Below are 25242 nucleotides of genomic sequence, written 5' to 3' on the forward strand. Positions count from 1 at the left end.
TTATATATAAAATTTATACCCATAGTAATACCATACAAATTATATATAAAATTTATACCCATAGTAATACCATACAAATTATATATAAAATTTATACCCATAGTAATACCATACAAATTATATATAAAATTTATACCCATAGTAATACCATACAAATTATATATAAAATTTATACCCATAGTAATACCATACAAATTATATATAAAATTTATACCCATAGTAATACCATACAAATTATATATAAAATTTATACCCATAGTAATACCATACAAATTATATATAAAATTTATACCCATAGTAATACCATACAAATTATATATAAAATTTATACCCATAGTAATACCATACAAATTATATATAAAATTTATACCCATAGTAATACCATACAAATTATATATAAAATTTATACCCATAGTAATACCATACAAATTATATATAAAATTTATACCCATAGTAATACCATACAAATTATATATAAAATTTATACCCATAGTAATACCATACAAATTATATATAAAATTTATACCCATAGTAATACCATACAAATTATATATAAAATTTATACCCATAGTAATACCATACAAATTATATATAAAATTTATACCCATAGTAATACCATACAAATTATATATAAAATTTATACCCATAGTAATACCATACAAATTATATATAAAATTTATACCCATAGTAATACCATACAAATTATATATAAAATTTATACCCATAGTAATACCATACAAATTATATATAAAATTTATACCCATAGTAATACCATACAAATTATATATAAAATTTATACCCATAGTAATACCATACAAATTATATATAAAATTTATACCCATAGTAATACCATACAAATTATATATAAAATTTATACCCATAGTAATACCATACAAATTATATATAAAATTTATACCCATAGTAATACCATACAAATTATATATAAAATTTATACCCATAGTAATACCATACAAATTATATATAAAATTTATACCCATAGTAATACCATACAAATTATATATAAAATTTATACCCATAGTAATACCATACAAATTATATATAAAATTTATACCCATAGTAATACCATACAAATTATATATAAAATTTATACCCATAGTAATACCATACAAATTATATATAAAATTTATACCCATAGTAATACCATACAAATTATATATAAAATTTATACCCATAGTAATACCATACAAATTATATATAAAATTTATACCCATAGTAATACCATACAAATTATATATAAAATTTATACCCATAGTAATACCATACAAATTATATATAAAATTTATACCCATAGTAATACCATACAAATTATATATAAAATTTATACCCATAGTAATACCATACAAATTATATATAAAATTTATACCCATAGTAATACCATACAAATTATATATAAAATTTATACCCATAGTAATACCATACAAATTATATATAAAATTTATACCCATAGTAATACCATACAAATTATATATAAAATTTATACCCATAGTAATACCATACAAATTATATATAAAATTTATACCCATAGTAATACCATACAAATTATATATAAAATTTATACCCATAGTAATACCATACAAATTATATATAAAATTTATACCCATAGTAATACCATACAAATTATATATAAAATTTATACCCATAGTAATACCATACAAATTATATATAAAATTGATTTGTATTGAAATTTGTCAAAAAATTTTTTGACAATATTTTAATTAATTAAAATATTTGGACAGAAAAATATTTAAAAATTAATTGCGTTAAAAAATAATTAAAAAAAAAAAAATTGAAATTCGAGTGCGGATTTGAACACGCAACTCTGAGCGGGTACGAAATGACGCATGGTGGGAGTAATATTTCTCCTCCGCTTGTCTACTGCGCTCGGTTTCTCTCGGCTTCATTCGGTTTCCCGACACACCGATAGACAAAGTTGCGTGTGTGCACCGCGCGCGAGGCGCTCTGGAAGGGGTAGAAATATCCCACGTTCTGGCAGCACTGTGTCAGAGTGCTGTTGTATCTGTCCCGCCCACTGTAGTAAACCTCGTGAACTATGTTTTAAATTTTGTTGTAAACATGTAAACAGCAACAATTAATTAAAAAACATTAACACTGTTAAATTAAAAGAATTAAAGTTACTCCAATTGATTTTTTATTTACTGCCTTCATAAAATTTATGAATATTTAAATATTTTCATTGTAAAAATATAAACCACCGGCATCGAGTTCTAACCTTAAATTTTTTATATTTTGTTTTATTAATTTATCAGTTTTTTTTTATTAATTTAAATTTTTGAGTTTTTGTATTTTTGAAATTAACAATGACGTCTATTATTAAACTCCGCGCTATTTCTGGAGCTATGAATGAATCTCCTCCTTGTTATTTGCTGGAGATTGATGAAGTTAAAATTCTCCTTGACTGCGGCTGGAATGAGCAATTTGACGAATCTTTTATTAGAGAATTGAAAAGGTAAATTAATGATTTCAAATTAATTTTAAATATTTTATTTTTTATGTTTTATGATCTAGACACGTGAATCAGATCGACGCAGTTGTATTGTCATATCCGGATCCTCTTCACTTAGGGGCCCTCCCCTATTTAGTGGGAAAATGCGGCCTCAGTTGTCCCATTTATGCGACCATTCCTGTCTACAAAATGGGCCAGATGTTCATGTATGACATGTATCAGGTAAATAATTATTCCATGGTTAATATTTTACATATGATGTGTTCCGACCCGCCACCCTGGAGCAAAGATTATTCATAATCAAAATACTAAGATCTGTTCACTTTAATCAGTACAGTTGATAATTCATACATTTTTTTTTTATTGGTTCACTTTTTTTCTACTGATTAAATTATGAATTAAAATTCACCCGGGTACATTATAGGCGTGCCAGTGCACCGGGCGGAGGATCCGAACAGACTATTATACTTTATAATTAAATTAAATTTATAATTAATTTTTTAATCAATTAATTTACAGTCTCGGCTTGATCTAGAAGACTTTGATCTCTTTACACTGGATGACGTCGACGCAGCATTTGATAAAATTGTACAGTTGAAGTACAATCAGAGTGTCCCAATGAAGGGCAAAGGCTACGGTATTACATTGACACCCTTGCCAGCGGGACACATGATTGGGGGCACCATTTGGAAGATAGTCAAAGACGGGGAAGAAGATATAATTTATGCGGTAGACTTTAACCACAAGAAAGAACGACATTTGAATGGTTGCGAGCTTGATAGATTGCAAAGGCCCTCATTATTAATAACGGATGCTTTCAATGCCAGTTATCAGCAAGCGAGACGTAGGACACGTGATGAAAAACTCATGACCAACATTTTGCAAACATTACGTGGAGGTGGTAACGTTTTGGTTGGCGTTGATACCGCAGGCAGAGTCTTGGAGTTGGCCCACATGTTGGACCAGCTCTGGCGCAACAAAGAGTCGGGTTTGTTAGCTTATTCTTTAGCGTTGCTTACTAATGTCAGTTATAATGTGGTCGAGTTTGCCAAGTCACAGATCGAATGGATGAGTGATAAACTCATGAGGAGTTTCGAAGGCGCACGAAACAACCCGTTCCAATTTAAACATCTCAAACTCTGTCATAGTATGAAGGAATTGAATAACGTGCCGGGTCCAAAAGTTGTGTTGGCAAGTACTCCAGACATGGAGTGTGGATTTTCAAGGGAATTGTTTCTTCAGTGGTGTTCGAATCCTCAGAATAGTATTATAGTTACCAGCAGAACGTCGCCGGGAACTCTGGCGAGAGAGCTGATGGAGAAGGGCGGTAATCGGAGTATTACATTGGAGCTTAAGAAACGTGTGAAACTAGAAGGATTCGAGTTGGAGGAGCATCAGAAAAGAGAACGTGCTAAGCAGGAGATGATGAAGCAAGAGAAGATGGAAACTGACGACATCAGTTCTGAGTCGGAAGATGAAATAGAAGTCGGTGGTACCAGGGGTAAACACGACTTGCTAGTCAAACAAGAATCAAAACCTGGCTTTTTCAAGCAGAGTAAAAAACAGCATCCAATGTTTCCATTTTTTGAGGAAAAGAAAAAATGGGATGAGTATGGAGAAGTCATTAATCCCGATGATTATAGAATAGCTGAAATAACCCCCGAGACTGAAGATAATAAAGAGAATGTCGATGTCAAACCGGAAGAGACGATTCTACATACAGAGACACCCACAGAGGGACCAACGAAATGCATCCAAATAACTAGGACGATAAATGTCAACGCATCCATAATGTACATCGATTTCGAAGGACGATCTGACGGAGAATCCTTACAGAAAATTCTGGCGCAACTGAGACCCAGAAGAGTCATCCTAGTTCGCGGGTCTCAAAAAGACTGCCAAGTTCTTGCTCAACAGGCACAGTCTGTTGGTGCGCGAGTTTTCATCCCAAGTCAAGGAGAAACTCTGGACGTCACCACAGAGACGCATATTTATCAAGTGACATTGACAGACGCACTCCTCAGTGGATTGGAATATTCAAAAGTTCAAGGTGATAATGAGGTTGCTTGGTTCGACACGAGGATCACCGAGCGAGAACGGATCTGTCGAGATGCTTCATCATCCATTGCCGATTCGAAGGACGATGAAGCTAAGGAAGAAAACATTTTTGCTCTTGAGCCCTTGAATATTAATGAGGTATTTTATTTTACTGAAACGTTATACAGTATTTTTTTAAAATTCAGTCTAACTGTAATTGTCACTTGTAATTTGATCTTACAGGTCCCAGGTCACGAATTTTTGTTCATCAATGAGATCAAGCTTTCTGATTTCAAGCAAGCCCTCACTAAAGCAAATATTTCATCTGAGATTAGTGGGGGTGTCCTGTGGTGCTGCAACAACACCATAGCAGTAAGACGCGTAAGTAAAATTTTTATTTATCTATTTTAGAAAAATTAATAACACTAATTATTATTTATTCAAATTACAGGGTGAAGCAGGAAAAGTTGTTTTAGAGGGAGCCTTATCCGAGGAGTACTACATAGTGCAAGAGCTATTGTTCGAACAGTTCGGGATCATATAAAGCAATTAAAATAAATAAAAGATAGACTGTACATATTTATATTTTTTAATTATAAAAATAAAACGAAGTATTAATAATTATCACTGTCATAAAATATATGTAAATAAAATATAATAATGAAACCCGTGTCTTGTCTTATATTAACAAATTTTAGGTTCAAATAGTGGAGCGACATTGCGAAGGTCAGACTGGTCGTGCATTTCGCCGGCAGCACGTGTTATTCAGCACTAATTAGAAAACGTTTATATTGTGATGGGTTAATCCCAACAGGACCAAAGTTACGGGCCACTCTTCATACGAATTTTAATAAAAAATCTGAATTCGCATTCGTATCGAATGTCTCTTCTAGAGAACGTCCCTCGAGTTGAGTAAGCGGCACCCTTAAGAAACAATCTCGCGAGTATTTCAAAATTAAAAATTTACTTCCTTGTGTTAATATTTTATTTAATAAAATGCAGGCAAATTTGTGATGATCGTAAGCACGAACTCGATGTACTGAAAATACTAGGAAGTAAACGAAATAAAAATAATATTCTGGTGTGAAAACAAATCAAGAGGTTTTATTGTGTATAATTATTACAATACACATTACAGTTTTGTATTAATGTAGAAATATCAAACTAAAGTATATTCATACAAGCCAATTTGAAATAATATTAAATATATCGTGAGTATAATGTTGTACTCAAATCGCAGAGACCTAAAATAATTGCATTAAAATATGTTGTGTGTCACAATTCGAAAAAAAAATGTGTAGTTCTTATAATTTATAATAACAAGTAAAGAAAATTATTAAATATGTAGCAATGATTGATATTAATAACTTTTAAAAACACATTTGAATTTTACGAATAGACATAAAATTAATTATGTAACTCGAATTCAATTTTATCAATCTAATAATAAAATTGTGAAAATCTACAATTATTTTATTTATTAAAATTCCATCGACTAACTAGTTGGCGGTGGAGGCGGTGGCGGTTGAGCCAAAAGAGTTGGTAGAGAGTTAAGATCGATGCCAGGTGGTGCTGGATTCTGTTGCTGCTGTGGTGGCGGAGGGACGGGAGCAGCTGGCGGCCAACTTCCCATGGGAGGTTGCTGCCACCCTGGATAACCTGGTGGAGGCGCAGTGCCTGGTGGCGGAGGTCGCATGGAGGCTTGCTGGGCCTGCTGCCAGGGAGGAATTCCCATGCCCGGTGGTGGCATCTGAGTTGGAGGCATTTGTCCCGGTGGCGGAGGTTGATTATTGCCAGCCATCCACGGCATCAGCGGTGGAATATTTGTCTGAGCTGGCGTAGACCCTGGTGGTGGAGGTGGGGGCTGCATAACTCCTGGTGGCGGAGGCATGTTCACCGGTTGTTGTTGCCACTGCATGTTCATTCCATTCATACCGTTGGGATCACCTTGAGTCCAAGGTGGTGGTGCCATACCAGGTGGCGGCATCATTGGTGGAGGACCGCCTTGCATCATTTGCGGTGGTGGGTGTGCTGGTGAGGCCATCAGAGCTCTAGGTGCCTGTTGGCGATCAAATAGACCCGGATAATTTGGATTCGCGGTCGCGTTAGTGCGCTGTGTTGTCTTTGATCTGTCTGGCGGTGGACCTTCACCTAATTCAGCCATAAGTGACATATATTCCTCATCGATCTTCGCTTTATCGCCAGCTGGACCCATTCCAGTCATTCCTGCGGCTGCCGGACCACCCTGGCCTGGACGTTTCGAACGACAATCACGTGCGATATGACCCGCACCACCACAACTTGAACACACAATGTTGTTTGTAACATTTGGTTTGTCAGGACACAGCCATGATTTGTGATCAGAAGCTCCGCAGTTCGTACACCGCGGGCCGTCATTTTCACGTAAAGTTCCGTTGAGTAAAGCCAGCTCACGCAACTGATTGCGTCTCAAATCATTTTGTCCTTCGGGTACTTCAACACCCTGTCTAATTATCTCATGGATCTGTAATAAAAATAATTAAAAAATTATCATCAAAATAATTTAACAACAAAATTATAAAATCGACAGTAATAATTACTTACTCTTTCGACTGCTTTTTTGACAGCTTCCAAATTATTAGCAGTAATATATGCATGCAATGGTTCGTCTTCACCCGGTAAAGGTTGTCCGTCTTTTCTACCAACTTTTCCTTCTTTCACGGATCCTTTGCCACGAATAATAATTTTAGCACCAGTTTCTTTTTCCATGGCTAAAGAAATAAATAAAAAATAAAATAAAATAAAAAAATTATCTAGCAAAAATTAAAAAATAAATAAAATATTTACATTTTAAAGTATTTCCACGTGGTCCAATAAGCAGCCCCACAAAATTAATATCCGGATGCTCTTCCTGTGGTATCATAACTTTATCATGCACGCGGATTATTGGCGGCCTGAAATCAATAATCAATAATCAGTATCTTAATTAAAGAGCCCAAGTAAATAAAAATTTTAATTTCCTTCTCCAAGAAACGCTTACTTGTAGTCTGGCGGTGGTTTGAAGTCAGGGTTAATTTTCAATATCTTTTGAATAAGATTGTGTCGCTCTTCTTCCAATTTACGTCTTGTGCGATACTCTCTGGTATTCAACCGTTTACCGTCGCTACTGTAAATGGGCTCAGGCGAGGGTGATCTGAAAAAAAAATATATAACTGTCATGCAACGATGTCGCTACGAAGATGGTACTATTTTATAAGCGACCTGATTCTATTGATTTAGCCTGAATCAATGATATGCTAATCGCAGATCGAGTTAAAAAAATAAGTGGCTCGTTAAGAATAAAAAAAGATGACAAAATTAATTAAAAGAATCATAATTAAAAAAAAAAAATAAAATAAAAAATCAAAGCAATGTGCAGTTGTAACTTCGATACTCTAATAAACGCCGACTATGTCGGAAAGTGATTAATTATTTATAATAAAATATTAATTTAATGGTAATTTATTATTATTATTTTTAGTCAATTAAATTTCCAACATTGCCCGTGTTTTAAGGTCAAGTATGAGGAGTCACACTTGCTGTGAATACAATAGTGTGATTGATCATTTATTCAAATTAATATTGTAGATAAACCACTGGAAGACTGCACGATTGTACACGGCGGATTTGGGTATGATGTCAGCTGCTAAGATAAATCCTGTGATTATTAGAAAAATACCTAATGTTTCATTATTATTATTATTATTATCATCATTATTATAATAATTAATTTGACTGTAAATTTTAATTCAAGTACTGTACGATGATTAAAATAGAGCAACAGGTCCTGCTATAATAATTATAATAATAAATGTTAAGTAATGTCCTATTGGAATAAATCAATTGATTAAAGAAAATTAACAAAGGATAGAATTAATGAAATAATTAAGATGTACCTGAAAGTAATAATCAATTGAATGTAAAATTTATAATTTTAATTTTTTCCTGTAATTAGCTCGTTAAATATTTTAAATTAGTCATCAGTGTAGAGACCTAGCGAAATTTAGTTATTACTAGTGCTTCCAAATCGTTTTTTTTTTTTTTAAACAAAAACCTCGGAATCTAAGCTCTGACTCTTGGTCTCAGGGTCAACAGGTAAATTACTTAATTTTTTTCGGCAAGGAAACAATAAAGATAAATGTAAATGAATGCAGTAAACGCGCAACGAATTGTCATAAGTAAGTTTTCGATGCTTATTAGCATGTAGGCGGTGTAGTAAACGCTTTTAAAAATAAAAGGAATTAATAAAAATATAAATTGATTAGGGCAAACCAATATTATCATAATTCATCATTTGCTTGTGTGTTTGTGAAGAATAAATCTGAGCCTTGGCATTTTTTAAAAATACTGAATTGAGTCATGAAGATACGAATTGTTTTTTTTTAAGTCCTTAATTTTATCCATTTTTTAAAATTGATTATTTAATGGCGTTTATTTGTAGAATGCTGAATGGTCACTAGGTAGTTTAGGTGGATAGATTACGGTCACTTTGGTGTATGTATAGTTTTCATTCAAACCTTTCCTCAGGATTAAGTGGAATCCCCAGGTCTCCGGTCCTTAGTTTCCTGCTGATTTCCTCAATCTGCAGCTGAACTGTAAACCAATGGGTTAGAGGGGGCAGAAACCCCAACAGTTAGACAAAAGTTTATATACTAAATACTTAATACATTTTATAAACCGAAATTTTGGTTTCCATTTTTCTTCTGAAGCATGTGAGGTATCTCAATAAATCAATTACTAATTACTAAATCATTAGTTTCTTTTTTTCTCTTGTTTATAAAAAAAATTAATTCAGTTAATAAATTTTCTGTTAAGTTTTTAAATTCAAAATGTACCACACATACCATCAGGTTGTTATTTGCTGTATATTGAATTATAAAATTCAATATACATGGAAACATTCTTACCTCCGCTCTAATTTTTTCTTTTTATAATAATAATTTAAAGCACAAGTATAATTATTATAAACATTAATCGAAATTATGCATAAAAAAAATATATAAAATTAATTAAAAGCTTAGCAATAAATATTTATAAATTTAAATGTATATTAGAGTAATCATAATAAAAAAAAAGTAAAGTAATTTATAAAATGAAAGGTAATTAAAAAGAAAAAGTTAATGAATCAAGAACTAATTAAAATAATTAGTCAACTTACAGAGATAAGCTCGTTCCTGTTCGGCAGTTAAATTCGTTGGTAGGACAGTGGGCATCCCGGGGATAAAAGTTTTGTCATGTTCACTACCACCCCATCTCGTCTTCCTCCTTTTACGCCGCTCCTCTTTTGATTCTTTCTCCGACTTGCCATCGTCTGCAAAAGAAACACATTTTTTTTTTTTAAGATAAATTATCAATTGAAATAAAAAATTAAAATGAGTACCTTCGGACTCGCGTTTTTTCGAGGATATTGAGTTATTCAATGCTGTCCCATTAGCGATCGCTGCTGAAACAGCAGCAGCAGCAGCGGCCGCGGCAGCCGCAGCTGCATTTGCACTTGAAGCATTTTGAGCATTTTGTAAGTAACTTGGGTTCAAAAGTGATGTGTAATTACGCGACTGATTCATTATCAGTCTCTTTGATAATTATTATTTCAAATGAAAATTAATTTTTTTTAATTTACTCTAATTTAAATAAAATATACACTTCCGCACACCAGGTCGACAACTCTGCCTTGCCTTGTAGACAAAAATGGCGACACTATGGGTATGGATATGGACAGGATGATGGTGACGATAACCAATAAGTGAGCTCGTAGTCACACTGCGCCCGTATTCATGAAAACTACAACTAGGTCCATCTATATTTTGCTGGCTGTCATTACACGTTCTCATGAAAATGAAAATAAATAATAATTCACGTGCTGTTTATTTATTACAGCTGCTGTATTTTTAAAAACAAATAAACATTTGTTAATTTTTTGAATTTTGAAAAGAAATTTGAACAATTGTTTTAAGAAAAATGATTGATTTAATTTTATCCAATGGAAATGTATTTGTTTGGAGCGCTGAAGGTATTTATATTTACGTCCTCTAGGAAATGTCAGTCCACAATTTATTGGAGAATTAATTTTTTGAATTTTTTAATAGCAATTTTAAAAATTTAAATTGAGTCTGTACGCGTTTATTTTAAAATTCAAAGTCTTAAAGTAGAACAAAAATTTCTACTTATGAGTAAAAAAAAATCAATGACAGTTTAGTCAGCAGACAATTCGTTTTTAAAAAAATTATTTTTAAAAATGAATAACAATTTATTATTTAAATTTACGTCCTCTAAAAAATGTCACTTCAAAATTTATTATAGAAGTAATTTTTTTAATTTTTTAATAGCAGTTGTCAAAATTCAAATTGAGTCTGGTACGCGTTTATTTAAAAATTTCAAGTCTGAAAGTCGAACAAAAATTTCTAAACTCATGTAAAAGAAAATTAATGACAGTTTAGTCAGCAGGAAATTTTTAAATTTTTAAATAAATAATTTTTAAAAATGAGCGCGAACTTTAAAAATTTTCGTATTGATATTTTTTGTAATTCATAATTCCAGTAATTTTTTTAATTTATTTAGATTGGCTGACATTAAGAAGACAACATCGTATAATTGGTGCGACAATTGGTTGTACTCCTACACTACCACGTCAAGAAGTTTTACATGGACTTCCTCTGATGCTGATTCCTGAAGAAGTGACTTTATTGCTGGAGACTAAAATCGCCAGACTGATTGAATATCCTTGCTTACGACAAGAGCCGGATGATGATTTGAAAAAAGTATTCGAAGATCACAGGAAGAGGCTGTTTGCTGAGCAGGACGAGTGCTTGAAGGAAGGAAAAAGGCTGCAGGTTTGTAGACCACTACAATTCAATTATTCTAGTGAGATTCAGACTCGATCTATTTTAGATACTTGGAAAAATAGAATCTATTGTAGAGGGGAAGAGACGCAAGATACTGGGGTTGAAAACTTCGAAAAAGAATATGAGGAAGTCTTTGGACGGCAGCACAGCAGAGGCGGCGAGTAAAATAGAAATAGATCGCGATGCTCTTTTGGCTGAGGAACTTGATAAGCTTCCCAAGCTTGACCCTGATGATTCCTTGGTTCAAATCCATACAAGTGAGTCTATTAATTTTTTACTTAGAAGTGCAAGTACTTTTATTTTAATTGTCCTAGATTATCCTTGGAAAAATGATGACGTCAAAGAAGTTCCCTGGAATTATCCTCAGTCTGATGAAGAAAAGTTGAGGTGTCAAGTCTACAAGGACTTATGGAGCAAAGGATACTTTTTAACCAGCGGAGAGAAATTTGGTGGTGATTATCTTGCATATCCAGGTAAATTTTAATTATTAATTCGCAGGACATGTCCTGGTCTCAATCTGTCCAGGCAGAATTTTTTTAACGTTTACTTTTTATTATCTCAATCTAAATAGCTGATAATAAGAAAACTTTCTGATCTTATTTCAAGACAATTGACCTGACAATTCTAATTAAAGACATTGAGCTAAATCCATACATTGAAATTTTAATTGCAGGTGACCCTTTGATGTTCCACTCGCAGTTCATTATTCTGTGTACGAACATTGACGAAGAGATTCCAATTCTTGACCTAAGTGGCCAATGCCGAGTCGCTTGTCACGTCAGGAAAACCCAAGTCTACGCATACTTCTCTGATGACAACCAAGTTACCTATCAATCTTTCCAATATGAAAACTCGTCTATGATATAATTAATTATAAGCTCGTGTAAAAAATAAATTATTTATAATAAAATTAAGTGAAGTTTATTTATCAAGTTCTTTTAAACAGCATCGATTAGTTTAAAACGGTCATGCTGCTTGTCCGGTATGACGTTGAAGTGTTTCTTGTAAATGACTTCGCCTTTTCTGTCAGAATAATGTCTCTGTACCCAAGTGTGGTCCCAATTGAGATTACACTTTTCGCAAGTGACGAGAACTTTTCCCGGTACTATTGCATACAGTGTTCCATTTTTACCAAATCCAACCTAGATAACAGAATTATTGACAAACAAAAAGTAAATAATTACTTGTAATTGGTAAGTATATTAATTAATTAATTAATTACATTAAGACCAGGGTGCCATCGTGGTGCTAATTGAGTCGCCAGTAAAGTTCCTGCAGTAACAACATCACCGTCCTGACGTTTCCAACCCCTATGTCTAGGTCTTGTTTTATTACCGCCCCTATTTTGAGTTGTCGTTCCTACTTTTTTAGTTGCGTTTCTGACAGTAACTAAAAAAAAAATTGTTAGATAAATTATTATTGAAGTTTAATAAAAAATAAAAAAATATATGAGTGTGAATGTGACTGACAAGTGAGAATTTAAATATTTGAATAAATAAAGAAACTGTCAGTAGAATAAAAATTTAAAAATTCGTATTTACATCAATGAAAAATTAGTACGCGCATTTTTTAAAATTTCATTACTTTAATTTATTTAAAATTTATAAATTGTCTGATGTCTGCTCCATTCACACTCATAATATATTTTTTTTATAAATTTTACCATGATCGTAAGTAATTTTAACAGGTACTAATAAATTTTGCTTGATATTTTGTAATTTTGAAAACGCAAACTGTGATATCATCGACATTTTTATTTATAATGACTATAATTTATAACAATTAATAAACAGGATGTTAATTATTATTTTTTACAGTAACTTTAGAACACGATTTTTATTTCCAAAATACAAGACTAAGTCGATAAAATAATTTTTAAAAATGAAATCAACTGATGGTAAATCCGAGCGACACTTGCGCCTCTATCAGTTTGCTGAAGAATTTTTAAAAAATGATGATGATTATAAATGTATACAATGTGTGCAAAGTGAGTATATTTAATATATAATGTAATATATGATGATGAAATTGCGCGGAATGGGAAGGCAGCCGAAGGCAGCCTAAATATTTACATCTTGAAGTACTTTTGGTGGTTTAATTATTATTTGTCACAATGATAGACGGAAACATATCAATGGAGGAGGACACGGAGCTACGAGACCTAGTGGTGCAGACTCTAGAAAATAATGGAGTTCTTGCTAAAGTCCGGGTAAGCTTTTATCAATTATTTATCAGAAAATCTTGGAGGTTAGCTGGTGATTTGCGGCGGCGTAATAAAACTCCAAAAAAAATAACACTTTGCCTTTTAATTATCCACCTGGTGCACATTTTTAAACTGCAATTACTTTTGTTTGTTCTATTTAGGCTGAACTTCGAGCCAGTGTCTTCTTAGCGCTTGAGGAACAAGAATCCGTAGTTGTGAGTGATACATTTAAATTTTAGTGTCCAGCTAGAGCACCTGGACAAGTCACTGAAAAGTATCTCCAGTCACCATGTCCAGCTTTGCTGGTGTTCTAGTTGGATCCACTTGTCTTAGTGACGATTGTTGATAAGTAAATTTTTTTTTTCTAGAATCCCGAACCACTTTTAAACAAAACAGTAAAACAGTACCTGGGAAATTCAGAAGGAAAATTATTATTTTCATTAGTTAGAGAATTTTTAGAATACTTTGGGTTGGATTACACAATATCTGTTTACGATCCAGAAACTTATATTGGAAAGGAGTATAATTATATGGGCAGAAATAAATTGTGTGAAAAATTGGGTATTAATTCAACAGAGCCATTGCTTGGGGAATTACTTAAGAACAGCATCAATGGTGCCTTCAATAATTCAAAGGTATTTTATTTATTTTTAATTAATAATAATAATGATGGTAATAATAATTATTAATGATTATATTTATATTTAAATTAGAATGAAACAATAAATGATAGCAATTTAAAACCATGTGAAACAAGCAATATAAATAACGCAACATTTGATGTCTCAATTCCAAAAGTAGCCCACAAAGAATCAGTATCACTATCAAATGACAATGACTCATCGGAAAAAGCCGAAAGTATTTCGGATTTCAGTCAAGATATTCCAATAAACGTGACAATAACAGATAAAAAAACGTCCGGTAAAATATTAACAAATGCAGTAACTGATACCTCAAGTTGTGAAGTAAATAATAAATCACTCAGGGAAAATGTAAGTGTGGATCTCGATGATTGTCAACAGGACAACAGCAAATTAGACGACTGTGAAACGGCTAACAATAATTTATCAGCATCATCACACAACAAATCATCGACCCAAAATAATCAAAATTCCGGCTCGGTAACACCAAACTGCCCCTCATATGAAACTAAAAATGACAATGAGTCACACATACTATTAAATAAGAGTGAGCATTTAATCAAGTTTGACGAGTCGACGATTGTCGACCCGCAATTGAATTCAAATGAGGATGAATCAAAGTCTAAAACACCAGCAACACTTACAGCGACAGCTGTCAGTAGCGTTGCACTACAAAATACAAACAATGCTCAAAATTTACGTAAAGTTGATGTGGATAATAATTCTATTGGTAAGACTGTTTATTTTGAAGAAATAATAGTTGATGGTAAATTAGAAAAAGTCGGAGCGGCTAAAAAAAATGAATCATTACTCGGAGATTTGCCGCCCCTCGTCCCCAAAACAAACTCTATTTTTAGCGACTTACCTCCTCTCAATGGCAAAAAAACAAACATTAATGATTTAAAGGAATTAATGGACATCGGTCTGAGTATGTTCACTTATTTATTTATTTAATGATTAATTTACGTGATGACTGACATGAATAATTATTTTATTGCAGCAGATGTAGATAATTATGAAGAAGATTTCGTGTCATCGGCGTCCGGCAGCACAAATGAACAGAGTCCAGCAAAAAATCCCGATAAGAACGAGGACCAGAGTCCAGTGAAGCAGCAGCAGACGATCGAGGAAAAAAGTCAGAGCGCTCGGAGCGAAGAAATTAGCGAAGAGATCGACGAAATAGAAGAGGTACTGAGCACTAATATTTCTTGTGTGAGTGATCCTCTTGTTATTTGAAATAATTTACTTCTGTCTTCAAGAACACGTCGCCGGTCGACAAACTAGCGAAAATTCCGATGCAACTCAACTATTTATACTAGTTTAAGCATCATTGTTTTATTGCAGCTCGATGATACCACCGGAGATAAAAGTATGACTAATTTCGCGACGGGTAATGCGCTGGACTGTTCTGAAGAAGCGTAGTATGTAATTTATTGTTATTTATAATCGTAATTACCATGAGAGTCTTTTTTGTCTAACGAAAGAACGGAATCCGTGGATCATATCTCAAACTCTTGTAAATCATGATAATGATGATGATAAAGAATCCATGCGGTTGCGATTTTTCATTAACGAAAAATTAAAGACACTTGAGCGGTTCAATGTCCCTAATTCAGGACACGGACACTGCCAGAGACGGCTCAATGTATAATTGGTAAGTTGCGCTGCAAAAAAACGTAGAAGGAATAAGTCTGAATATTATTATTCTATAACTATTTATTACCCTCACTCTCGCTCTCACTCTCTCAAGTATCGAATTTCACCCATAATTTTTTTGTACAGAGATAAATATTATAAAAAAATAAAATATTTTTCTACATTTTGTAGTACAAATACAGTTTATTATAAACAATACAAATGTATAGAAAGCCGATGGTTTGGCGAATGAACTAGAGTTTATTGATATAAAATAAAAATAATAACTTGGATGCAGATTATATATTTAAATTTTAAATTGTTTATATATTTGGACAAGTTTCCTCCTGCGTTATTCTGCAAATGCGCTTAGTATTACTATTATTATTATTATTATCATTATTATTATTATTTAAAAATAATTATAAATAGTAACTGTATTACGTTTACCAGAGAGATCATTTATGGACTGTAAAGTAGTGACGTTTGTTGACGTCACTGATATTTAAAAAATTACTGTTCCACTTTGCCCGGTGTAATAAACATTTTTTTTTGTTTGTTCGTTAATCGTAAAAATATTTCTGCATATATTATGACTGTTGTGTATTACCTCATTTGACTGAAGCTAACTGCTAAAGTATCCGAAAAAGATACTGGTAAATCATCCGTCTTAAACAAAATGGATTGCCTGAAAAAAAACAAATCTATCAAGTTATTTTTTCTTAAAGATAATATGGTGCTAAGTGTTTTTTAAAATTTAAATTATCTATCAGAGTTTAAGTAAAGTAAAGTAAAGTTAAGTACTTGTATATTTTTTCTTGCTGACTGCAAGGACTTTGAATATTAAATATTTAATAATAATAGTAATAATAAATGAATGAATAAATGAATACGACTAATGAGTAATTAGTGACGACAAAAGTTTTATAAAACAATTGTTTTTAAACTGTAGAATGATGTATACTATTGTGATTTTTGGGCAATCCAATACAGTGAGAATTATTAAAGCAATTCCAATTGAATGATACGATAAATCATTTCATCTTTATGATGTATTAAATTTAATTTTTAAAAATAAATTAATAAGAAACTTGAGTACAATTTAAAATTTTAAAATTGACTCAATAAATTTTTAATGCTGTATAGAATATATATCTCGTACTGCGTATTTTATTGTAAGAGACATCGATCAATTTTTTCATATGTTCTTTTTTTCTGCTGTAACTATAGTGTATATCGCGTTACTAATTTCGAAATTACTTATTTTTTTTCCGCCCTTTTGGTTTGGCCACTAAATTTAAAACCAAAAGGGCGCGAAATTTTTTTTTCATTGCTAATCATATTGTAGACTTATTCTAAAGTTGAAAATTGAAAAAAAAAAAAAATTTAACTAAAATAAGTCTACGAAACGATTGGCAATGAAAAAAAATATGCGCCCTTTTGGTTTTGAGGAACTTCCTAAAGCCAAAAGGGCTTATAACTTTTTTTTATTGCCAATTGTTTTGGGGAGTTGATTTAAAGCAAAAAATTGAAAATTAAAAGTGCATATAATTTAAGTTATACGTCTTTTTGAAATTAATAACGCGATATATTTAACTTGTAAAACTTATGAGATATCAAAAGTAATGAAAAATACATTTATAAGGCTGCATTTAAAAAAAAAATAATAACTGAGTTTGACCAACATTCGCCCGTAAATTTGAAAAATATAAATCAACAAAATAATTACAAAGTAAGCAGGTGTGTTCCTGACCAATCGACGTGGTTACATTTTGTTATCAAAATATATATACGTAATTAATCAGTCATGCGCTTTTTTAAACCGCGTGACTGATTAAGAAAAAAAAAATGAAATGAAGTAAAATAATTAAAATTCAGGACTGCATTGAACATTCCCTCGTATAATTTATTAGCGAATACATTCCAATATATTTCTGATTATAATTTACGTTGTAACAATTAAAGATAATGTTTAATTATATATTTTTCATCACTAAAAAATATAAAACACAATACGGGAGTTAATTTAAAAATTTGTATTTATAAATTATTTACACAGAAATTAATTAGATATTTTATGTTATTAAAATTCAACTTATTCGTCTAAGTTCCGATCATTAGTCCATTTAATTTATATATTGTTGCTGCAGAAATACTTTTTTTATTTATAATAATTATTAATTGTTTAGTAATTAATAACTAGTATAATTTATTTACTTATTTAATTGCATAGACTCGACATAATTATAAGTAATTAATTAAATAATTATTAGTATGTCTGTTAATTAGTTAAGAAAGATAATTATTAATGATATATATATTTTCACACAAATATACAGAAAATATTGAGGACAATTTCGTAACCACGTTGAATATATTGGTAGCTATATTGTGCCTTTTAGCGTCTATTGATAATTAAAGTAATTAATTTAATCATAAAACAATGCAAATAATATCGTGGAATTGTACATGTGGAGTTGTCATATTATTACGACTAATTATACGCTAGTTTGTGATATATCTTGACAACCACCACATTTTTATAGACACTATTTATTTCGATATTTTTAAAAATCAATTTATTTAATTAACACCCAATTATTTTAAATATTTTTATGTACTTTATAATATTTATTGTGCATGCTTTTAATAATTATTTGTTGTAACTGTTTATCGTAATATATTATTTGTTTATATTATCAATATTATTATTTTACTTGCATTTATCTGCATGAATTTAAACGGAGAAATAAAATTATAGAATAGAAATAATAAATAACTTTAAAGAGCTTCCGGTTTATTATTAAATCTGGAGATACTTTATACCTTACTGAGCATTGTATATATTATTATATATATATATATAAACATGAATAGTTGGTAATTTCATAAATATAATGGAATTGATTTATAATTATAATCTTCGTATGTAAACTTTTATCGAAAAAAAAGAAATAATCAAAAGATGGAATCAAATTTTATTGAAAACACAATTATTTTTATTAAAATAGTTTTAAATGCGATTTATTATTATTATTTTATACACTATTAATTAATGAAAAGTGGATTTTCAACCCTTCAGAACTAGGGCGTAGAGAAATTCTCTCACACTCATTTTTTTAAATTTCGAATGGGTGTAAATGTAGCAGAACCCATTTGGTGCCGCGACTTTTAAACTGAAGACAGTTCAACTGAAAATAACCTGGACCCTCTTATTTAGGTGCCCTCTGATCAGGGATTTTTTGTCAGTTGAAATGTCGCTAGGTTGAACTGTCGTTCGGTTGAAGTGTCGTACGGTTGCTGTCTTCGGTTTAATAGTCGCGGTACCAAATGTAGCAGACATACGAAAATTTTTCAATTACATATAAAAAAATTTAATAATTCAAATAATGAAATTTTTAAAAAATGCATGTACAGAATTTTGAATTGTCTCAACATGAATTTTTTTATTTTTATTTTATAAACATTTTAATTTATCATTTCAAAATTTTTAAAATTGTCAAATGTCCGCTAACTATCAAAATTCCAAATGAAATGACCACGGAAATTTTTGTAGCTTCGGAAAATTTTATGCTCTACATGGTACTGAAAAAATGAATTTTGTAAAACTCAAAATATTAAAGAATCAAAAATATTTTTAAACAGCTGAGAGTTTCTCGATCGCTTAAAAAAAATAAACAGTTTTATTATTTAAAATTTATAGATATTCCATCGACGTTCTTATAAATATTTTTGTCGCCGCCCAATAGTTGTATTGACTTTTGTGGAATTTAAATAAATAAAATAACTCGACACTAGATTTATATTCGTGTGAAATAGATATAAATAATGTTGTTCCTATGTAATTTGTAAAAAAAAAAAAATTAATTTAAATTTTAAAGAAATGATAGTAATTGTATTCAGTCCAAATAAAATAATGTATTTACAGATAATAATCGTTATTATTTATCAATTATCGATATTTATAAATACAAAAATCAATTATTTAACATTTTTATAATTATCATTATTATTTATGTAATTGGAGTAAAAAAAAATGATTTGGTATAACAATAAGAATATTTTTTCTAGTAACTCAATTGAACTAACAAATTACATCATCTTATGTTACCAAAGAATATAACACTGACACTGAAAGTAGCAGGCATTTAAAATTTTCTGTATTCAACAACAAACTAGAAAAAATTCACTCAGAATTAGAATTTGTAATTTTTCAAAATTATTTTCTGTTAATATTTAATTCGTTTATTCAAAAATACAAAAGTTTCCAGTTGTCTGCTGCTTCCACTGTCATATTTATGTTTCAACACATAAATACATAAATTTATTTACAATCTATTACGTTCTCTTTGCAATCGATTGCTGTAAGCTTTCGATACGACATTGAATGCATCCATATAACGATCCATGCACATCGCGACACATTTCTGTAACAAAAAACAAAATAATTACACACTCTAATTTACCACCAGTTTTTAAATCCTTAATTAATTAATCCTTACTAGTATATAATATATTTCCATATACATATTTATAATTTTTCATACAAAAATAAGAGATTTAGTTAAAATTTCGAATTCAAAATCCTGCCCTTAATTAAATAGTCAAGTTCTAGATTTTTTAATGACGAGTTTCATTAAAACCAGGATCAAAATTTCTATATATATATATATATATATATATATATATATATATATATATATATATATATATATATATATATATATATATACATTATAAATGTATATATATTAATATCATATGCCGACATTAAATTAATTTAAAATTAATTAAACAAAACCCAACTAAAAATTTAAATTTAAATTCTCTGTAAAATAAAAAATTCAATGGACATAAATTTGTACCTGCTCTGAACTATCCAAGGAGGTGCCGGGCTTGGAAATGCATTTTTTGAAGCACTTCTCTGTTATTTTCTAAAAATAATTCAAAAAAACAATATACTTAATTTATCAAAAAGTGATAAATATTAATTTAAATAAAAGTTATAATTATGCAATATATTACCGTGAGTAATTCTTGGGCATTTGCTACGGCTATTTCCTGCTTAACCTGCTGCATAAGTTCATCACGTTCTGCACCAGACAATGCTCCAGTTTGCAACGACTCCATTTTTTAAATTTATTTATTTTTTATATCTACTTATTAATTTATTTATTTAATTATTTCAAGTGTACAGAGTACACTTTTTCTCACACCGGTGGACCACGAGACAACAGCCAGCTGAAGTCGCTCACTTTTGGGGTATCGATTGTTGCGCATGTGTCCTCCAACCCACACGATATATCGATACTCGCAATCGAATGTTTTGAATTTAAAATTAACTTCAGTTTATGGAAACCATTTGATTTGAAGATCATTATAAATAATAATTAATTAATTAATTAAATTTAATTATGGACCCGCTTGATAATCATCTTGAAAATATTTCTGATAAACTTTTGAATTATCTATCAAATAGTTGTAGAAAACCAATTGATCCTGCTGGTATATTTATTATTATTATTAATTATTAATTAATGAGTGCGAATGTAACAAACATCAGAGAAATTTAAAATTATTAATAAATAAATTAAATAATTAATAGAATAATATTTTTAAAAAATGCGCATTTAAAAAATTTTGAAATTAACACATGTATTTTTTATAAATATTATTTTTAATTTTAAATTTGTCTGGTGTCTGCTACATGCACTCATATTAATTATTATACATTTTATAATAAAAATTTACATATTTTAATTTTCAATAAAAAAATAGGTGATAAAAGAACAGCAAGATCTCCAATTATTTTTGATTTGATAGCTGGAGTTGAAGAAGCTGACTTTAATTATGACCAAAAATCCTTGGGATCCAAAAACTGTTCATGTTCTTATCACGCTGATTATGATAAACCTCAAATTATTGAACCATCTGCTGCTACCAGTCCACAGGTCAAATGGAACAAACATTTAACGTTTTTACGTATCATGACTTGGCTGAAGTCATGTGTAAAAAAAGACTGTGACGTTTCAGTAAATGATATCCGCAAACTGGTTGAACAGTTGAAGAAAAATCGAGGAAATAAATTGAAGAGAAGTGAACCTACACGAATTTCTATGATGATCAAGAGAAAGAAGAAGAAGAAAAATTTAATTAATGATGACGATTTTGAAGTGGTAAAAATAATAAGAAACGGAACGGAAATTAATTATACTAACGGTGAAGTTTCAATGGTAAAGACGGCTAAAAAATCAGTCCTGCCAGAAAAAGATGTAGAGGACAGTCAACATAGTCCAGAAGTGAGTTTTGGTGAAGATTCTATTCCCAAAAAATTATTCAGTCAAGGGGACAGTATCGCTGACAGTGGAGTCGGGCTTCAAGATTCAATTGGCAGTCAATTGGAATCGCAAATGCAGAGCGAAAGTAATTATAGTTTAGTTTCTGAGTCTGTCGAGTCATTCAAACAATCAAAGTCAATAAATTCTTTTAAACGACCCCATGATGTTAAGATACAAGAGATCCAGGAAAAAGACTATCCGATATCATCACAGCAACTGATGCTAGTTTTTGAAGAATGTCAGCTAGACGACTTCGCGCTCACTATCACTCGCACTTTTCTCGATGACTTTGTCTCCGAAGAAACTCTCAATAATATTTATGAGAATAAAACAATTGTTGTAGAAGCTCTGCAAACAATTGGAGACTTTGTCAATCAATTGGAAAGACGAGAAAATACTGACGTATCAATCTGTCATTTCTTTGTCAAATGTATCGTCTCAACTATCAAAAACATCTTCAGCAACTCGTCCTACAAAAATCTTACGGTAATTATCAGTAAAAAATATCATAATATTAATACTTATGATCAAATTTTTATTTTCAGAATATGCAGAGACAACTTTGTATATCAGTAGTACTAGAACTCAACAAATCCCCAAATATTTTGAAAGAAACTTTGAATTTTCTGATCACGGAGCTGTTGGACTTAACGATGGACGAAACCCAACTGAGGGACAGTCGGCTGAAGAATTCAATTGACAGACAACAACTTTTGATTTTGTATGGATTAGAAACGGTAATTACAAAATACAGCGCGATGTTGAAGTGTGAAGCAGCTGAAGTGAACGATGAATCAACTTCGGAAGTAACTCGTATGTGGCGAAGAAATTGGGTGTCTTACATCAATCACTTATCGAGTCCCCAACAGCAAGTTCCCGCTGAAGATTTAAATTTGTATTTAAAAACAAATTTGAATATATTATTAGCAAACTATAAATCCACAAATTCTTTGAAGACAGAGTGGGTTTCTAAATTGATCTGTTTACTGTCAGAATAATTTAAATTTAAGTTTTAACTTTTATAATTTTTTGGTTTTAAAAAATTATTTATTTTAACGGATATTTATTATTTATAAAATTTGAGAATTTTAAGTCACGTTAATTATTGTAAAACTTAACAAAATAAATAAAAGTATCGTATTAGTTGTCAGTATCGGAGACGAGTTTGGATTCTTTGATGTTTCTAGTTGACATAACGCCGTTGCATTTTCAGGAAGTACACTTTTTAATTGGGTTGAATAATCCTCAAGAAGACAATATTCACTACAATTTTGTAAATGAAATGGGACTGTTTCATTATATGTATAGAACATCATCTGCAATTACATAAGAAACAAGGTAACGATAATTGTCATATAAATACAATGAATCTGTACACAGAAAAAAAGAATTTCGTGGCGCAAAAAAATTTTACTGCTTCAAAAAAATTTTTGCACTATGAATTAAAGAGAAAAATTTTCTTGAGGCGAATTCTTTTTTTTCTGTGTACTGCATAATTGAGTTTTTTACCTTGATGGCATATTTATTAGTTACGGAGTCGGCGTATACTTCAAAAAGCAATGCCGCTGCTGGACTCAAGATGTGAGGAGACCATGAGTTCATAATTTTTAATAACCCGATTAAAGTTCGCTCCTCAGCGCTGTACATGAGGATCTTAAGTTTACTGGTTCCATTACTTTTCTCGTGCGCCATTGAGTTGTTTATTATTTTCTGCAATAATGTTCCGCCATTCAGTTGGATCTGACGTTTAGTCTCAGCCAATTGCTCGTAGGACAGGAAAGTCGCGTCCAATAATTTGTCAGGATATAACTCCTTGGCCCACGTGGGAAGTGACAAATTTGAATCAACCTAAATTACGATTAATTTATTAAGTGATTCAATTACAATTATTATTCACTAGACTTACAATAGTTCGGAAAGTTGACAGTAAGAGTGCAACGTCTGAAGGTTTTTCTATTTTTGACCCATAGTTTTCTGTCAGAGTACTATATAATAATTTATGCTCATCAGAAGTTTTTGCGACTTGAGCTTTTTTTTCGTCTTCGATAAAACTGGGACACAGACTTCCTAGTAATAGAGTATCTCGATCTGCTGCTAGATAGTCTGAAAAATATATAAATTTATATTTTCAAGTCCTTGTGATGACAACTGTTGAAAATTTGTCAGTTTACCTGTTGGAACTGGCTGCCAATTTAAATTCGCTTCCCATTTCTGAGCTTCAGCAGGTGGCCAAAGACCCGCGTCAACCAAAAGTCCAGAAATCATTGACAAAGGATACTCTGTAGTGCGCATGCGCATTATTTCCGGGTGGAAAATATCTCCGAGAAAATAATTATATCTTTGTCGCAAAAATACTCCCAGATTGTACATGTCCAATTTAGCCGACTAGTTAAATAATCACATGTAATTCCAATGCATAAAAAAAATATATTTAAATGAATGATAAATGTAAACTTACATTGACCATGTCATCAGTTGACTCCAAAAAATATTTGTAGTCTAATTTTTCAGGAAACATGAAAGTGTTGTTTTGATTTATTTGAATTGGCGCGTACATTTTATGCGAAAATACCTGAAATTTAAAAATAAAATCAAGTATTAATAAAAAATATATATGTATATATATATATATATATATTTATCACTGATTATAAATAATTGATAGTAATTACCACATGAACTAGCTTCAATTCTTGATCCGAGAGTACAGACCTTGAGAAAAATAACACAAGAATCCAAAGTGCGAACATTGTGACGGCAAAAATCTATACGTTAATAATCAAATGTATTTTTGAAAAATTAATGTTATTATTTTTTTTATAAATTTATCAATTAAGAGAAGATAATTAATTGAAATAAATAATGTACGAACCAACAGCAAGATATAAAAATTTCTTCCGCCTCGTTGATGTAAAAGATGACACTAGACTCGTAATCGTTTGATAGACTCTTTCTCCCACTTGAATTACCACAAGTGAAGCGGGAGAATAAAATTATAATTATTGTCTTATAACTAGTATATATCCACACCTTTAAAGCGTGA

General features: G+C 30.8%; 8 protein-coding genes across 10 annotated transcripts; 4 read left to right on the forward strand and 4 right to left on the reverse strand.

Moving 5' to 3' along the window:
* The first annotated feature begins 2012 nt into the window (after positions 1-2012).
* On the forward strand, positions 2013-5607 carry LOC130676085 (probable cleavage and polyadenylation specificity factor subunit 2). The gene is made up of 5 exons (XM_057482075.1): positions 2013-2488; positions 2548-2707; positions 3005-4681; positions 4766-4903; positions 4974-5607. The coding sequence occupies exons 1-5, from the start codon at positions 2340-2342 to the stop codon at positions 5064-5066; spliced, it is 2217 nt and encodes a 738-aa protein (XP_057338058.1). The 5' UTR covers positions 2013-2339; the 3' UTR covers positions 5067-5607.
* A 161-nt stretch (positions 5608-5768) lies between these two features.
* LOC130676086 (splicing factor 1-like) lies at positions 5769-10264 on the reverse strand. The gene is made up of 7 exons (XM_057482076.1): positions 9921-10264; positions 9699-9851; positions 9058-9133; positions 7542-7694; positions 7349-7455; positions 7106-7272; positions 5769-7025 (listed from the first exon to the last, which is right to left on the reverse strand). The coding sequence occupies exons 1-7, from the start codon at positions 10102-10104 to the stop codon at positions 6018-6020; spliced, it is 1848 nt and encodes a 615-aa protein (XP_057338059.1). The 5' UTR covers positions 10105-10264; the 3' UTR covers positions 5769-6017.
* An 86-nt stretch (positions 10265-10350) lies between these two features.
* LOC130676097 (tRNA-splicing endonuclease subunit Sen34) lies at positions 10351-12249 on the forward strand. The gene is made up of 5 exons (XM_057482096.1): positions 10351-10550; positions 11099-11370; positions 11429-11639; positions 11697-11855; positions 12056-12249. The coding sequence occupies exons 1-5, from the start codon at positions 10499-10501 to the stop codon at positions 12247-12249; spliced, it is 888 nt and encodes a 295-aa protein (XP_057338079.1). The 5' UTR covers positions 10351-10498.
* Positions 12250-12277: 28 nt separating this feature from the next.
* On the reverse strand, positions 12278-13235 carry LOC130676099 (39S ribosomal protein L27, mitochondrial). Its single transcript, XM_057482098.1, has 3 exons — positions 13046-13235; positions 12605-12771; positions 12278-12524 (listed from the first exon to the last, which is right to left on the reverse strand). Exons 1-3 carry the CDS (start codon positions 13131-13133, stop codon positions 12321-12323), a joined length of 459 nt encoding a protein of 152 aa, XP_057338081.1. The 5' UTR covers positions 13134-13235; the 3' UTR covers positions 12278-12320.
* Positions 13236-13385: 150 nt separating this feature from the next.
* On the forward strand, positions 13386-18030 carry LOC130676089 (bromodomain-containing protein DDB_G0270170-like). 3 transcript variants are annotated; one of them, XM_057482078.1, is made up of 6 exons: positions 13386-13591; positions 13747-13800; positions 13954-14220; positions 14299-15154; positions 15227-15438; positions 15571-18030. In XM_057482078.1, the coding sequence occupies exons 1-6, from the start codon at positions 13496-13498 to the stop codon at positions 15646-15648; spliced, it is 1563 nt and encodes a 520-aa protein (XP_057338061.1). In that variant the 5' UTR covers positions 13386-13495; the 3' UTR covers positions 15649-18030. The 3 variants fall into 3 exon arrangements, with proteins under 3 accessions (XP_057338061.1, XP_057338064.1, XP_057338062.1); XM_057482081.1 differs by having other exon boundaries at positions 15227-15414; XM_057482079.1 differs by having other exon boundaries at positions 15230-15438.
* A 1913-nt stretch (positions 18031-19943) lies between these two features.
* LOC130676100 (mitochondrial import inner membrane translocase subunit Tim13) lies at positions 19944-21122 on the reverse strand. The gene is made up of 3 exons (XM_057482099.1): positions 20887-21122; positions 20727-20795; positions 19944-20288 (listed from the first exon to the last, which is right to left on the reverse strand). Exons 1-3 carry the CDS (start codon positions 20989-20991, stop codon positions 20190-20192), a joined length of 273 nt encoding a protein of 90 aa, XP_057338082.1. The 5' UTR covers positions 20992-21122; the 3' UTR covers positions 19944-20189.
* Positions 21115-23340, forward strand: LOC130676088 (uncharacterized). Its single transcript, XM_057482077.1, has 3 exons — positions 21115-21366; positions 21640-22685; positions 22745-23340. Exons 1-3 carry the CDS (start codon positions 21276-21278, stop codon positions 23195-23197), a joined length of 1590 nt encoding a protein of 529 aa, XP_057338060.1. The 5' UTR covers positions 21115-21275; the 3' UTR covers positions 23198-23340.
* LOC130676090 (venom acid phosphatase Acph-1-like) lies at positions 23210-25212 on the reverse strand. The gene is made up of 7 exons (XM_057482082.1): positions 25072-25212; positions 24872-24964; positions 24658-24771; positions 24371-24584; positions 24106-24302; positions 23709-24047; positions 23210-23515 (listed from the first exon to the last, which is right to left on the reverse strand). Exons 2-7 carry the CDS (start codon positions 24947-24949, stop codon positions 23288-23290), a joined length of 1170 nt encoding a protein of 389 aa, XP_057338065.1. The 5' UTR covers positions 24950-24964; positions 25072-25212; the 3' UTR covers positions 23210-23287.
* Positions 25213-25242: the final 30 nt, after the last annotated feature.

This window comes from Microplitis mediator, chromosome 10 (assembly GCF_029852145.1).
Source record: "Microplitis mediator isolate UGA2020A chromosome 10, iyMicMedi2.1, whole genome shotgun sequence".
In the NCBI taxonomy this organism is placed as follows: Eukaryota; Metazoa; Arthropoda; class Insecta; order Hymenoptera; family Braconidae; genus Microplitis; species Microplitis mediator.

Bases quoted from the DNA above. Each gene is read 5' to 3' on its own strand.
- LOC130676085 (XM_057482075.1), top strand. From the start codon at position 2,340: ATGACGTCTATTATTAAACTCCGCGCTATTTCTGGAGCTATGAATGAA. The intron at 2,489-2,547 runs GTAAATTAATGA...TTTATGATCTAG, and splicing joins TTTATTAGAGAATTGAAAAG to ACACGTGAATCAGATCGACG. The intron at 4,682-4,765 runs GTATTTTATTTT...TTGATCTTACAG, and splicing joins AGCCCTTGAATATTAATGAG to GTCCCAGGTCACGAATTTTT.
- LOC130676086 (XM_057482076.1), bottom strand. From the start codon at position 10,104: ATGAATCAGTCGCGTAATTACACATCACTTTTGAACCCAAGTTACTTA. The intron at 7,695-9,057 runs GTTTGAATGAAA...TTTTTTTTTCAG, and splicing joins CCACTTAATCCTGAGGAAAG to ATCACCCTCGCCTGAGCCCA. The intron at 7,273-7,348 runs GTAAATATTTTA...TTATTTCTTTAG, and splicing joins ACGTGGAAATACTTTAAAAT to CCATGGAAAAAGAAACTGGT.
- LOC130676097 (XM_057482096.1), top strand. From the start codon at position 10,499: ATGATTGATTTAATTTTATCCAATGGAAATGTATTTGTTTGGAGCGCT. The intron at 11,371-11,428 runs GTTTGTAGACCA...GATCTATTTTAG, and splicing joins AGGAAGGAAAAAGGCTGCAG to ATACTTGGAAAAATAGAATC. The intron at 11,856-12,055 runs GTAAATTTTAAT...TTTTAATTGCAG, and splicing joins TGATTATCTTGCATATCCAG to GTGACCCTTTGATGTTCCAC.
- LOC130676099 (XM_057482098.1), bottom strand. From the start codon at position 13,133: ATGTCGATGATATCACAGTTTGCGTTTTCAAAATTACAAAATATCAAG. The intron at 12,772-13,045 runs GTAAAATTTATA...TTTTTTTTTTAG, and splicing joins TAAAATTACTTACGATCATG to TTACTGTCAGAAACGCAACT. The intron at 12,525-12,604 runs GTAATTAATTAA...TCTGTTATCTAG, and splicing joins GATGGCACCCTGGTCTTAAT to GTTGGATTTGGTAAAAATGG.
- LOC130676089 (XM_057482078.1), top strand. From the start codon at position 13,496: ATGATAGACGGAAACATATCAATGGAGGAGGACACGGAGCTACGAGAC. The intron at 13,592-13,746 runs GTAAGCTTTTAT...TGTTCTATTTAG, and splicing joins GAGTTCTTGCTAAAGTCCGG to GCTGAACTTCGAGCCAGTGT. The intron at 13,801-13,953 runs GTGAGTGATACA...TTTTTTTTCTAG, and splicing joins AGGAACAAGAATCCGTAGTT to AATCCCGAACCACTTTTAAA.
- LOC130676100 (XM_057482099.1), bottom strand. From the start codon at position 20,991: ATGGAGTCGTTGCAAACTGGAGCATTGTCTGGTGCAGAACGTGATGAA. The intron at 20,796-20,886 runs GTAATATATTGC...AATTATTTTTAG, and splicing joins ATGCCCAAGAATTACTCACG to AAAATAACAGAGAAGTGCTT. The intron at 20,289-20,726 runs GTACAAATTTAT...TTTTTGTTACAG, and splicing joins CCTTGGATAGTTCAGAGCAG to AAATGTGTCGCGATGTGCAT.
- LOC130676088 (XM_057482077.1), top strand. From the start codon at position 21,276: ATGGACCCGCTTGATAATCATCTTGAAAATATTTCTGATAAACTTTTG. The intron at 21,367-21,639 runs GTATATTTATTA...ATAAAAAAATAG, and splicing joins AAAACCAATTGATCCTGCTG to GTGATAAAAGAACAGCAAGA. The intron at 22,686-22,744 runs GTAATTATCAGT...TTTTATTTTCAG, and splicing joins CGTCCTACAAAAATCTTACG to AATATGCAGAGACAACTTTG.
- LOC130676090 (XM_057482082.1), bottom strand. From the start codon at position 24,949: ATGTTCGCACTTTGGATTCTTGTGTTATTTTTCTCAAGGTCTGTACTC. The intron at 24,303-24,370 runs GTAAACTGACAA...TATATTTTTCAG, and splicing joins TTGGCAGCCAGTTCCAACAG to ACTATCTAGCAGCAGATCGA. The intron at 24,048-24,105 runs GTAAGTCTAGTG...ATCGTAATTTAG, and splicing joins TGTCAACTTTCCGAACTATT to GTTGATTCAAATTTGTCACT.